Raw genomic sequence first — 13,767 nt, 5'->3', positions numbered from 1 at the left:
TCTGTAACTGCATTAGTACAGTTTTTCTGGCCGCCTTCTTGTCTTCTGACTGAAACCCGGTAGCATTAGAGAACGTGAAGAAATACAAAACACGGCGAATACCACCAAACGCGTCATACCTGAGATAGATAGATTGGCTGGTTCCTCGGTGATTGAAACACAACTGACATGACATACGAAAGCAAAGAAACTACACTAAAGTCGTTGAGCTTGGATACATGATTCAGTGATGGTTATGAGGTGCAGCTTTCAGTAATGAGAAATTCAGTTGATATTGCTGAATGAGTAGCAGTCGATTCACACATCAGCTCTGAGACTACCTCCTTTCCAGTCCAAGAACCGTCTGAGATTTAAACTGATTCGAGATGCCAATCCAATAATGCACAAGCGGTTTGGTCCACTAACGTCTCCAGTCAACCAGGGAAATAGGTTTAAGCGGATGCGAGTAACTCTCGTACGTTGCAAGAAATAGGGTTTATTGTGCCGACAAACGCTCAGTTACAAATTCAGTTGAAGTAAATGGAAGATTCAGAGGGGATTCACCTGACTATGTCGTTTGTAATACTCATAAGAGTTTTCTCCAAAGTTCCTACGGAATTTAGGAGTAGTACTGAGATCTAATGTTCTCCGAGAATGCGCAAAATTTGTTGTTGAAACTGTAAGAAATTTATTCCAAAGCGTACCCAAAAGATGTCGCTCACACATTGGTGGTTCAGAAGTTAGCATGCCAAATTCCATCGTTTCCAGTGATAGTACGTGTGGTGAGCCCAGTTTGGTCTCTCGTGAGAAACAAAGTTATAATCAAATGAGAGTATTTGTCGACTTAGCTGTTATATTTTGTATGAGAAACATATTTTTACACCCACGTGTGGTCCAACATTCGTCGTTTTGCTGAAACATTTCGGTAAAGATGTATGGATACAAGGCTACAATGGTTTGGTGTGAAATTCGATGTCCCATACTGAGCAGTGGTACATCTGTGGATTGCTGTACAAACACTTTAAGACCAATAGCAAAACACGCTGCTATAAATCTTGTTAAAAGTTACCGAGGTGCCCTAACAGCGAAAGCGTGTGGAACGACGCGATCGGCAACTCGAATTTCGCTCTCATCTTAAGAACGGTAGCCAAGGTTTCCGGCTCAGTGCTTCCTCAAAATTCGTATTAAAAGCGCTCTTTTGGAACATGAGTCCATTTCGATAGACATGCAGCCTAGCCCAACTCAATCGATCATCCTGCATAAAGTTAGTTTCGATGTTGGAATCCAGGTTCGTATCGTGCGGTACGACTGCATTCATCGCTGTGGACTGCTATCTCCTCCAAGCTTGACAGAATAGATAAGTCGACAACCCAATCCGTAAATGTGGCATAATTAACAGCCATCCAAAATACTGATTCGAGCAGCGACGCATTCTTATGCCTTCACACAGACGTATACATGCACACCTTGAAGAGTGGAGGAATGGTTGGCTGGTGAATCGCGCGTGCCTGCCAATTTCTTAACGATGCACTCAAAAACAATGCAACCAAGCTTGTCACGCATGCCAACAAAGTCTATGCATAGTTAGGATTCCAGTCATGAGCAAGAAAAAAAGGGTTCCACATCTTTTACAGTTGGCCTAAGTCCCGGACTCCCTGAGAAGGACTTCTGCCTTATTGCAGGGTGATTGTGGCACGTGAAATTTCAAGGACTGTCTTTGTTGATTTTCTGGTCAGCAGGTAGAAACCAGTCCAGAGTCACTTTCGGATCTACAAATGTCCACTTCAGTCCGTTTTAACCGATGCCATTTCTACTTCTATAGCACGACCTAAATCCGAGTCGTTTTCTGCTACTTATCGTAATTCTCTGTTCCATAGTCCGATATTCTGTATACTGTATTTCGGTAATGACAACCTGAACTGAGGAAACTACTCACAAGGTTGCTAAAAACTCTTCGACACCCCACGAACGGTTTCGTCCTTCTTGGGGCTCATCAAATAGGCACAGACTCCGAGTTTTGGTCAACCTTATGTTCTACTTGAGCCCCAATCGGACTGTTTTCGATGATGAGCCCCAAGAAGGGCGAAACCGGTCGTGGGCTGTTGAAGAATTTTCAGCAACCTTGTGAGTAGTTTCCTTTATGAAAATATACTGCGATATCTCGAATATCGTGCTAACTGAATCATGAGGCGGCCTATGTGCAGCACATTCAGTTGTAGAATATCATAAACGAGAGATTCAGTTGAGTCCCTCATGAAAACCAAATTCATTTGCAAATTAGTGCATTTCTCGAAAACCTGAACTAATGTCATTTGTCGGTCCCCATACGTCTGCTGTTTGTTCGAAATTTCACATTGGATTATTATTTGATACGACTATGTTGAAAAAAGATCATCGGGTGTATAAAGATTTCTCTGAAGTGATTTAAGCCTGAGAACGACGACAATGTGAGGTTTCGAGCAAAACTCCTGACACCATAAACCTATATCTAACACGCATTCAGCTGTAGAACCCTTTCGGTGCCTAGCTGCCATGCCACACGAAGGAAGCACGAGGGCTGGGATACTGCTAGGTTGTCCAAGCCTAGACAGGGGAAGTCGAGTGGCGGAGGTCGGATTCGAACCACGGACCTTCCGGTCAGTAAATTCGCGCTCTAACCACTTGGGCCATCTCGCCCCCTATATCTAACACAGGAGACTGTGAATGACAAGGAAGGACATGAGATGAGTTTATTCCGACTGTGGAAAGAGAAACTGCGAGCTACATGGACGTTCATAATCAACTGTTTGTCGGGAAGTCATAAGACAACATTTGGAAATGTCTGGCTTCCTGGAATGATCACAGCAGGCAGTGAATAAAATCAAGACAACCATCGCTTGTGACATTGAAAAAGTAACCAGTCTGTCAGGGTGCGCGCAGTGAATGTACGGTTTGTTCAACCACGCACCCAGCAGCCTAATTCCGATTGGTCGGAAACACCGGAAAAAACGGTAGTATAAACACAGCTAAGGAACACTCAACGTATAGGAGTGGAGACAAAAAGGTTTTTAACGGGCAAAAAATGGAAGAAACCCGTTTTAGGAAGACTGTAAAAATGGCTGGTGGATCACAAGTGATACACTCCACGGATATGGTTCAGGCATGCAATACAGACGAACAATCATTCGTATTATCTTCAGTTTGAAATTCCATCTATAAAAAGTCAACCTACCAAAAGTGCATGGACCCGACCAATTTTAACTGACGGCAACACAAAAAAGACTTCACGTCAGTTGCACATATTGTCCTTGTGATGATTTAAATTATGTTATCATTTAAGTATAAAAAGTAGACACAAGCCGTTCAGGTGCGGTGCCCAGCCATCATGGCTGAGATACTGTCAGGCCGCCCAAGCCCAGACAAGAGCAACTGAGGTGGAAAGATTGGGTTCGAACCACGGACCTCGCGGACATAATTTCGCGCCTTAATCACTGAACTCTCTCGAGCTCACATGATCTCATTAGTGACGCTGAAATGGCACTCAAAGGTACGATCTCCCATTTTACCGCTGAAACTCTTTTCAAATTTGTATTGATTTTCTTCCAGTGTTCACATTGCCTACATGGATTCTACGATTTAGTAGTGACTTTTTTCTGCCCTAAAGGACACTGAATAATAGGGCACGCACTGGAAATGTGACTGACTTCAGACAATGTCTGGTGCACTTTGGCGCTGCTAATCCGACGTCACTGTTGCTGAATCATGAACAGGTTCTAGGCCAAATGATATTTTGATAGTAATGTACTAAGTGCAGTACACGGGGGAAACAGGTTCGGAAGCTTAATTACTATGCCAAGATCTGACTGGTCATGACACACTGAATGCAGCGGGTCGAACGTCTTTAGCGGTCAACATAACAGAAGCGAAGAAAACACGAGCACTCGATGTTCACGACTTTTACTTGTATCTAACAGATCGTGGGAGAAACAAAGGAATCTACAACGACGCACCCCGGAAGCATGATTGGATCACGGAGAGAAAACGGTTGCGTGACAACAACTTGATCGGAACAAACTAAACAAACTGCTGAAGTGAAATGGTAGTGACAAGATCCATTGTTTAGCTAGTACGGTTGAAGTCGGTTAGTAGGGCTGACATCGGAACAACAATAGATGATGTGACCGTAACTGGGGACGGGATTATGAGACTGAATTCTAATATACATGTCAATAACACTAGGACCAGAGTTAGAAGTTTCCGAGTGACATCAGAATAAATAACCGGTGAGAATGACATGAATCTGGAAGACATTCGCTGTATTTGATTGTTCGGACTGGAATAGGGGAAGCCAAAGTTTGGTCAAATGCATCGATAAAGATGGAATACGAAATACGGAACCAGTCGCAAGTTCGAAACCCACAGTCACAATGAGATACGCGAGATTAAGTGAAACTAACGCCGTAGTGAAACTCACTTTTCCATATTGACTGAAATACTCGCTCAGTTCTTCATTTGTGGTCTGAGTGGCGACACCGCCAATAAAAACGCGTTTGGTCCGCGTCGTTAGCTGGATACGGTGCGATCAAAGACAGAGGGAGCGTAAGCAAGGCAGACGAACATCAAAAGTCGCACCTAGGTTGCCATGACTACTTTTACGTTTCTAGCACGTTCGGTTTTACGACATCCAGACGAAAAAACAAGAAATGAAGTTTTTTCTAACTAAATTGACACCTCCAAAGGACAATAAAGTCTCAATCACCAGAAGTACCAAATCTATTTCGTAAGCCTTTAGGAATGGTATCGAGAACTGTGTGGGCTTCAGTCAGGCAACCTACAAATGCTAATGCGACCAGTGTATTTGCCTGAGCATATACAGGCATTTCATGCAGACGTTATCAGCCCGCGCGATGAATTGGGTGGATACAGACAATCGGGTCCAACGCTTCTCCCGAACACCAACAAATCAGTAACGGGCGCTTTGGTTAAATAATGCTGTGTTAGCTGAAAGTGAGAGAAACTGTCATAAATATCCACACTGTTCCCCTTTGATAATCGTAGCCTCTCCGAACGATCACGGGGATATCACGTGTCAGTGAATTGATAAATACATACAGAGAGCCGCTTCCAGGCAGACAGGTATGATATACAGGTCGCGATTGAGTTGAACCGTGTACTAACGGAAGTAGTTACATATGCACAAAATATGTCACCGATAATTGACGTGATAGCGTAAGGAACCACCGAAATTCGACCAGCCGAAAATCCGTAGTTGAAACATAGCCTCAACACATAAAGATATGTATGCCTCGAAATGTCCCGAACTAGGTTTTACGGTTCAGTTTAGGCAAACTGGTTTGTGATCGTATCGGACACGGATTGGCACGAAACAGTTCGACTTCATTTCAGCATCTCATATGATCCACCCAACAGGTAGGATGACCCAGTCGCCAGATAGAGAAACGGTCCTACTAGGGTTTGTCAAATAACCCGGACAGAATCCGTTTGGCAAGTGGTCATGCGTACCGGTCCGAAACAACGATTCCGATTTTATGATGTACGCACATCAGTCTACATGGCCCCACAACTACACATTGTTGCTTCGAAGCACCCGTGAGTGGTATCTTTACTTCCGAAGTTTTCTAATAAAGAAATGAGAGGAATGCATAGGTTAGACTTTCACGGCTGAGGTATAAAGGTTTGTGAACAAAAACAGTGAGTAGTCTACATGAGATTGGTGCTAATCAGTCCGCGTGCCACTATCGTTGGTTCAGACGATGTGAGTTGTAACGCCTGGGAAACTAATACTACCCAGGTGTTCCCAGAGGTAGGACGTTCGCTATCTCACCACTTCTGAATGACGTCCCGTTGTGTTGTTCCTGTGCGGAACCTGTGGCTTGTGCATAACGAAAAAGGGATCGTTGCTGTAACACCCTTCCGGTGCCTAACTGTCATGCCACCCGGAGGAAGCACAAGAGCTGGGACATTGCCATGTTGCCCAAGTCTAGACAGGGGAAGTCGAGAGGCAGAGGTCAGGTTCGAACCACGGATCTTCCGGTCAGTAAATTCGGGCTCTAACCACTTCAGCCATCTCGCTCGCCGAAAAATGCTCGGGTCTAGAACACTTCACTATTGAAATGATGATGCAGTGGGAACATTAAATCGGTTTACCAAATGACCCTACCGCAAAACTTCGTCCCCATAAATAATTTCTTCTAAACTCTACCAATGCTGCTATAGTTCCACAAAATCACAAACCATGAAAGTAACATCTGCTTCACGTCAGTCTACCCCGAATCACGTGGTATCACTTGACTGACGATTAACTTAAACGCCGCCCAAACCTATTTCCAAAGTTACCCTGTTATTCCCAGCCTGTTATTAGCAGTAATTTTATTAACGGAATATTAATGATTGAACAACATGAATGTGATAATAGCTAACCGGTTGTGATGTGTCACTAATCAAATAGAGGCCGAAAATGTCAGCGAGGCGAAAAAATCAACCAGTTTACCCACAATCTGATAATGTGAAAATTATTAAACCCAACAACATTTCCAATGTTGTCAGACAGTTGTGCGAGAAATGAAACTTCCCCAGACAGCCACGCACTCTCACTTCAGTGGCATGCTCCTCAAACCCAGACACACACACACACAAGTGAAAAGAAGCACTGTTTGATGCTACGAGTTGGAGTGGCAGTCCGACTACGTATTGTCCTCTTGGTTATAATTTGGAGTACAGCTTCCGCAGTGAAAGGGGAACTAGTACGCGTAGGTATGCGGACAACGGTTCCTTGTCGCTTCGCAATTCCCATGGAAAAAGCACCACCGCGGTCACGTGCATTAATGCCTTGGAAAAACACATTGTTCGTGCAAAACATTTATTTATGCGTGTGTGATTATGCGGTTGTACAAGCGGAATTTACCAACCGATGTGACTTCTATGAGAATACCACTCCTAGAAAAGGAAGTACTCCAACAGAAAGTAGCTACTCTGAGGTTAATGAATTGTATTCCACGAACAACGCCACACCCACTTGCCGCTTTAGCAGAGATTATGAAACGGTTGACTTCTATGGGAAACAATACAGTACATCAGACGCATAGTTGTCCTTCAATTTTCCTCAGTCTTGAATGACAAATAAAAACGATAAGTGAATTCAAACCAACCTCCATTTGTTGGAATAAGTGAAAAACTAGAAGATATAGTGGCCTGTGTTGACACATCAAGGCGTTAGATTGATGAGTGTCTTCAAAGTATGCTATGGAATCTCTTCAAGATATCGGATGCTTTGAGATGATTTCACATCGGAATCATCTTGCTTAAAACGCACTTAGTGGGGAACACACGGCTTCAAAAGTCAAACCACAATATGAAGCCTATCCAGAATAAGATGAGCTGCCACAGAGTGAGGCGAGTGGCTTGTGCACCACGTGAAACCTAATGAGATTCGGTGTGTTTGTTGCATCGTTTTTCCTTCATTTCTGTTTGAACCCACCCACAGATCTTTGCAGGACCCAGAAAGAGTACGACAATGCGTTTTCGACAGTTTTTGACTGGACGATATGACAGATAGGAGTAAGATCTCGAGGCGAACCGAGGGAAACAGGGTTGCATTGTTATACATCCAAACATGATGTTGTTCTATGGCGTGATGGGTAGACCGAAAATTCCATCATCATGCACGTGGAGCTGTCGCGCGTTCAAGGCGTTCCTTGTGCAATCTTCGGCTTCTTGTTCTCTGTACAGGATAGTGGGAATCCGTTAGGGTGGTGGTAGTGTGTAGTTTATGTCGTGGTGGCACAGCGAAGGTGTGAGCAACCAATCGCATACCACCTTTTTTGATGTCAGCGGTGTGTCGGAACGCTAGGTTGTAAGAAAGTTGACTGTTGAAGACCAGAAAATGTCGTGGACGCTACCAAGAAATGCATCAATCACTTTTAGAAATAGGACCGGGGTAGATGACGCGATACGATCGTCCGAGGAATCATCTACAGGATGAATAAACTTCCGTGTAGAACAAAAAACTGATCGATTGTGATCTAAGCTTTTTCTAGTAGTTCGCGAACGGCTCGTAAATAGGGTTATGTTTCAGTTAGCCTCGCCACCATTAGCTGAATCGCTTCACTGATGATTCCACGCACACTTCCATTACTTCGGAAGTCCCATCCCCAATGGTAGCAGACAGCCACAAAACAGCACCTTTCATTGCCCCACTATCGGTGAACCCAACACCGACAGTCACACGCTCGTTGCGCGACCGTAGTATAACTTGTTTCCGGCTGTTTGAAGGGGTACTGTGTTGCTTCCTCAGGGGCTCGAGACAGTGTGACATGCAGCATGTGACGAGACTGAGCGTGTCATCCCGTCAGATGATTAGATGTATGAAGCATCTATCACAATCTGCGGAATAAAATGCCTCCCCTCCCCGTTTGAGCTTCAAGTCCCCGCCTGTACTGTTTAGCGGTGAAAGCGTTGGTTGGTAAGGTCACTTTTTGAAAACCGAAAATCAGAAAAAGGAAAACCTTCTAACCTATGACATGTGCACATGTTAATAAGACAACTAACACCTATGTGCTGTGCACGTGGTAAACTTACTTTGGCGTTTTGTCCGGGTTTCCGAGGCACCGCAAGTTTTGGATCAATCTGAAGTGCAGGAGGAAAATAAAATAATTAGAAAAGAAGCAAACCCGGATGGATAGTAAAAGTTCTGCAAACTGAACCCACGATTTTTGAATCGCTAATCTGCCCGTGATGTGCTAGAAAGCCATGTGAATATTTTGTGTATCCAGACAAAAAACTATGCACAAATTCGTCTAATCCCAGTGGCGACTAGACTGCAAATTTTATACCTTAATGGCTCTTGTGGCGTACGTAGAGTTGTAAACAAGTAAAAAGAGACGAAATCTCAGCTGGAACTGCAGTGATCGACGGAATACATGTTGAAACTAATGACACATGTACATGAGCCGTTCAATAGGAGTTCGCCAGCCAAGGCATAGTTATCTACTGTTGCGAGTGTGTTTCGTTTAAAGACGTCGAAACAACTTAATGCACCCGTCGTCTCTCATTAAACGACTCAGATCGAGAATGATCGAGGAAATGGCATCGATCAAGTGGGCTGCACTCGCGTTCACCACGCCCTTTGATTGTCTGGTTACGTTGCACGGCGGCATGCGTTCAACAGTTCTTCGAGATTAGTTGGAGGTGTTTGCGGGATACGTGGAATTGACATGCACATTACTCGTGTGAACAGTGCTCCACCTGTCCTGGACTCAACAGAATAATTGCGCCAGGACGAAAGCAAGACTGTCCATATGACAGTGATGTGAACGCGAATTATATGAGAAGCATGTCGGATCATTCGACCCATATAGCTTTCGAAACACACAAACGAACGAACTGATCGCCGGAGAAGAGTTGTGGACTAGCAACGTTTCCTTGAGGGTTGGGTAGAGCAACCGCCCATTGGCGAGGTGTTTCTTGACTTTTTTACTTGAAAGTTTGTTTGTGTTTGGTTCATTGTTAGCTTTCCTGTAAGATTGATCACAAAAATTATTCTTATTCTTCGAACAAACACAAACGAAATAGTTTATCATCCCGGTAGTTAAGATTGATACTGGTTGGTTGTTCACTAAAACCTCCGTGCACTTTCACAAAAATCGAATGAAACAGACCCAAGTACAAATATTGCGGCAAAAAATAACCGAATAACCGTTTTGACTGCCCCCTACTGAAGGCATCTACTCGCCAACAACTACATAAGACAGAGGGAATAAAAGTCTGTATTCTGAAACTTTGCAGTCAACAGTAAGTCCATAGCTATCCGAGTAAAAGCTACGAAAATAGTATTTCAAATATATGAGAATTTATGGAAAGCAGCTGACAGATTAAGAACTTTCTGGATTTGACACTACTGACGGGGATGATGAAAATGTGGGACACCCATACTTCGCTTCCGGCCAAAAGCTCCCGGCTCCCGAAAATAAAGAGAAGTCTCGTGGTTCGATCACTGCTGGCCGGTAAAGCTTATTCGAACGCGGGCCACTTATATCAACGAAAGATTCATTTAAGTCTAATACCTTGGAACTTATATCCGATATGAAGGGGAAGAGAACTAACTAGGGCAGCACGCCCACACAGAGGTTCACGTGTCACATCTCGGCAGCAGTTTTTACCCTCATGTGATAGACACCTGATCAAATCAATATTTCACTCCTCCAACGGTTGATCGAGCGATTCTTAGCCGGATTTGAATGCCCTCCCTTCATTCAATTTGTGAACGCACTTCCTAAAGTCTATTTTCTATGTTTTCATTACATACACCGGGGAGCAGCCCGAGGAAGAACAGTGAGTCCCTGTACCGCAAAAATCGTATTACGAGGCAGTCTGGAGGTATATTCACAATATGCTCTGTGATAGGAGTATGAAGGCAATAAAGCGTCCACCTAGGCGACCAGCATATCTTTCTCTTCCAACTAACGATGCCACGTTCCCCCGAAAAAGGATGGATTAGACAAGGTTGGCCCAAAAAACCACACACTCCGATCACCCAACGGTTGACTGTGACCGCCAGCGCATTATTCCATACAGTCGAAATACTTTTAACACCAAAGTCTGCTACTGCTCAGGTGACTGCTTGGCGCAGCCGCATTAGGAGTGAGACAGTAATGCCTTACTACTTGCGTCCTCGGGCCAGCCTGTATAGTCAAGTGGGTCAGACTTTTTAGTCACTAACTCCAGGATGGGTCCCCCAAGAAAACCCTAGCAACTGCTGCCTCATAGTTCAGATTTTTGAGTCAGAGGCTAGGAAAAGGACCACTAGACAAAGCCCTACATCCTCCCACTGCCTTATGGGTTAGGCTTTTGAGTCTAAAGCTCAAGGTGACGTGCCTCGACCAACCCGCTTGTTTGGCTTGGGCAACCGGGAATTATCACTATCCCTCACCCACCGGTATTCCCCCACGCCCCCTCATCACCCACCGGAGAATGCAGTGTTATCAACCTACCGGCCAGTGCCCTAGCAATTGTTCTTTATCTAAACGATCACCCAGAGGCATAAACCAAAGCACACACTCAAAATATCTGATCTACTTTGCAGCCTACAATGTCCATACTCTATGTCGAATTGGGCAGCAGGCAACCCATGCTGAAACCTTGCTCACCCTCTCCGTTAATGCATATTATATCTCCAGGACACTCATACAAGGATGCCAGTGGAATGGAGCTCCTCAACCATCACCCCAGTCTTCAAAAGGAGCGGAAGAACACCTCATGAAAACCATCGTGAAACCAGCCTGGCATCTGTCGCATGTAAGTTGCTTTCCGGGAATATTTTGCGCAGAACCCCTCTTCCTACGTTGACCGTTTTTCTTGAGCCGAAAGATGCTTTTCACGCTGCCGATCGTTAGAAAATTTAGCCGTTTCCGATGATCAAGAGTGTCCCATTCAAATTTATATCCGCAATGAGGGCACTGTAAGCGAACTCCTGTAGGCATGTACGAGTATACGGGGAACTTTGACCTGAGTTCACTATGCCCAGTGGTGTAAGGGAAGGCTTCGCTCTGTCGCATTTCCTCTCCAGATTCGTTATTGATATGCTGCTTGAAATTTCTCTGCTTGCCTCTGAAACCTCGAAATGTTCCTGGGACATTCGCTCACAGACATGCAAATCATTTCAAATAACATAACTTAAATAATTCTGTCGTCAGATTTGATATGGACTTTGAACCTTCCATCGTCTCCAGGGCTTCGGTCCATGTCCCACACCTTCTGCTACTCGAAACTGTAACAGATGAAACCAATGTGCCCATATAATAAGGTTTATAGCTGATAAATTGAATTGAATTGAGTGTGGAGTGTGTTTCTGAACAGATACCTGGTTGTTGATACTAGGGCTCTTGGTGTTTTGGCGGGTATATTCCATTGAACTCCCTCTATTAATTATCCCTCCCTCCACCGGAACATTTCATTCAACAGTGAATTTGAACAGGACAACAAGCTACCTTTCTTGGACGTTTTCACCCCCAGAAATACGGACTGCACTATGTCTCGCTTTGTGTATCGGAAAGCAAATTCGACTGGACAATATATAAGCTTTACTAATTTTTGTCCGTTACAGTATAAACTTGCGTTCGTGGTGACATACTTTTACCTTGGATAGACTCGCTGAGGAAGTTGAATTGCTGAAAGATGTACTGTGGTCAAATAACTATTATGAGCACTTCATCGAGAAGCTCCGAGTGGTAGACCGAAAGTGCACGCACAGTGCCGAAAAGGACACTGATATTCATTTCGGCCTAGTAAAACGAACACAAAACGTATCCCTGCATCAGACCTACCACTACCGACAATCAAAAGCCGACTTCACTTTTATCTATAATTCATCAGCTTATTCGTAGTTTCGGCGAAGAATATATCGACATAACTGACAGAAGGCCATGGACACGGCCAAGAGGGCGTGTCCAAAAACCTCAGTGCTACGTCAGCTGGCTAAAATCAACGGTGATCGAATCCAGAGTCAAATCATCTATTGCTAGGCATCTTATCGACATCGTTCACAGAGGTGAACTCAATTCGTTGTTCCGGGTATCAGCACGCCGCAGACGGTCATCGGTTTTGAAGTTCATCGAGGTCACACTGACTAGACCTTTTCAGCCTGCCCACGGCGAGCACCACTATTAGACTGCCTTGATTTTATTGATCGGTCACGTTACAGAATCTTTATGTCGTAAGCTGCATGTTACTATATATCTCATGTTGTTTTGAACGTTCTGCAGTAGAACAGAGTGTAGGAAATGAATTCATTCCGCAACCTTGCTGTTCTCCCAACCTTGTTCAAAGTCCATTGTATCGTGAAGGTACAGACGAAATCCATGAAAACAGTTCCAGTGAGTCAATACAAAGGTATTGGGACTACTCCCGAATGGGGATTGTCCATACCTTATTCACCAACGGTCGCGCTGCTAAGCTTCACTTCGGAAATACCTGTTAATTTCACATAAGAAAGCTTGCTTAGGACTGCGCACCAGTTTATGGCGATTCATACGAGGAATATCCTGCAGAAGAACAAATGTTAAAGTCAGAATCCCTTGCAAATCAATCACCAATGTCCATTGGATGTGCAGCTATGAGGTTCTGGGGCAAGTAACGTAGCCGCTGAAATCACGGCAAATTGTGGACAAATTGCACAGAGTGATTTCATGTCACCAAAAGTTGGTAATGCACAAGATTTGGGGGGAAAACCATCGGTCACGTACATCCTGATCGGAGTCATTCATGAAATTCCGATCATCACACTTCGTGACAGATGACGTAATGTAAGGTGAGAGCACTGGCTGTCTGATCGTGATTAAATTGAAAGCATGAATCATTTATCGCGGTGAGATGACAGGCATGCAAATCAACAAATAAGCGCCCCTGAGACAGTTTGATGGCGAGCGATAGATCGATGAAACGCCGCCAGCATGACGAATCATGAGAGCTACGTGCTGCTTCTGCCAAGTTATGTCCATCATTTATGCCGGAATCGCCCTATAGATGAAAAATTCAGCTTTCAGTCATTTGTTGAAAAGAACTAGTGTCCATATCCACCTTTTCTGTCACACTCGGTATTCCCATCGAGTTCTCAAGCTTTCAGACACGCGAGACGTAAGCTACTCATAAAAGGTTGGTTGTTGAACTACGGGTTGTTTCTGCCCAGTGCATGCACTATGTGCATGTACGTGCCTGTAGGCCGAAACACTGTGCAGGTTGGATGCTCCGACAGCTGAGCAAAAGTGCGTCGCTTTCAGTGGGGCGCTTATCGCA

The 13,767-nt window shown here is 44.4% G+C and overlaps 1 protein-coding gene across 1 annotated transcript in view; it reads right to left on the bottom strand.

The window, feature by feature from the left end:
* Positions 1–13,767, bottom strand: part of T265_09341 (hypothetical protein) — a gene marked incomplete at both ends in the record, with an annotated part of 89,934 nt that overhangs the window by 37,802 nt on the left and 38,365 nt on the right. The window contains 2 exons of the mRNA XM_009175380.1: positions 4,433–4,525; positions 8,557–8,604. Of these exons, the coding sequence (XP_009173644.1) occupies positions 4,433–4,525; positions 8,557–8,604 (141 nt within the window). The remainder of the gene's footprint in view (positions 1–4,432; positions 4,526–8,556; positions 8,605–13,767) is intronic.

The sequence above is a fragment of the Opisthorchis viverrini genome, assembly GCF_000715545.1.
Source record: "Opisthorchis viverrini unplaced genomic scaffold opera_v5_269, whole genome shotgun sequence".
Taxonomy (NCBI): domain Eukaryota; kingdom Metazoa; phylum Platyhelminthes; class Trematoda; order Opisthorchiida; family Opisthorchiidae; genus Opisthorchis; species Opisthorchis viverrini.
This window is presented reverse-complemented; position numbering and strand designations above follow the sequence as displayed.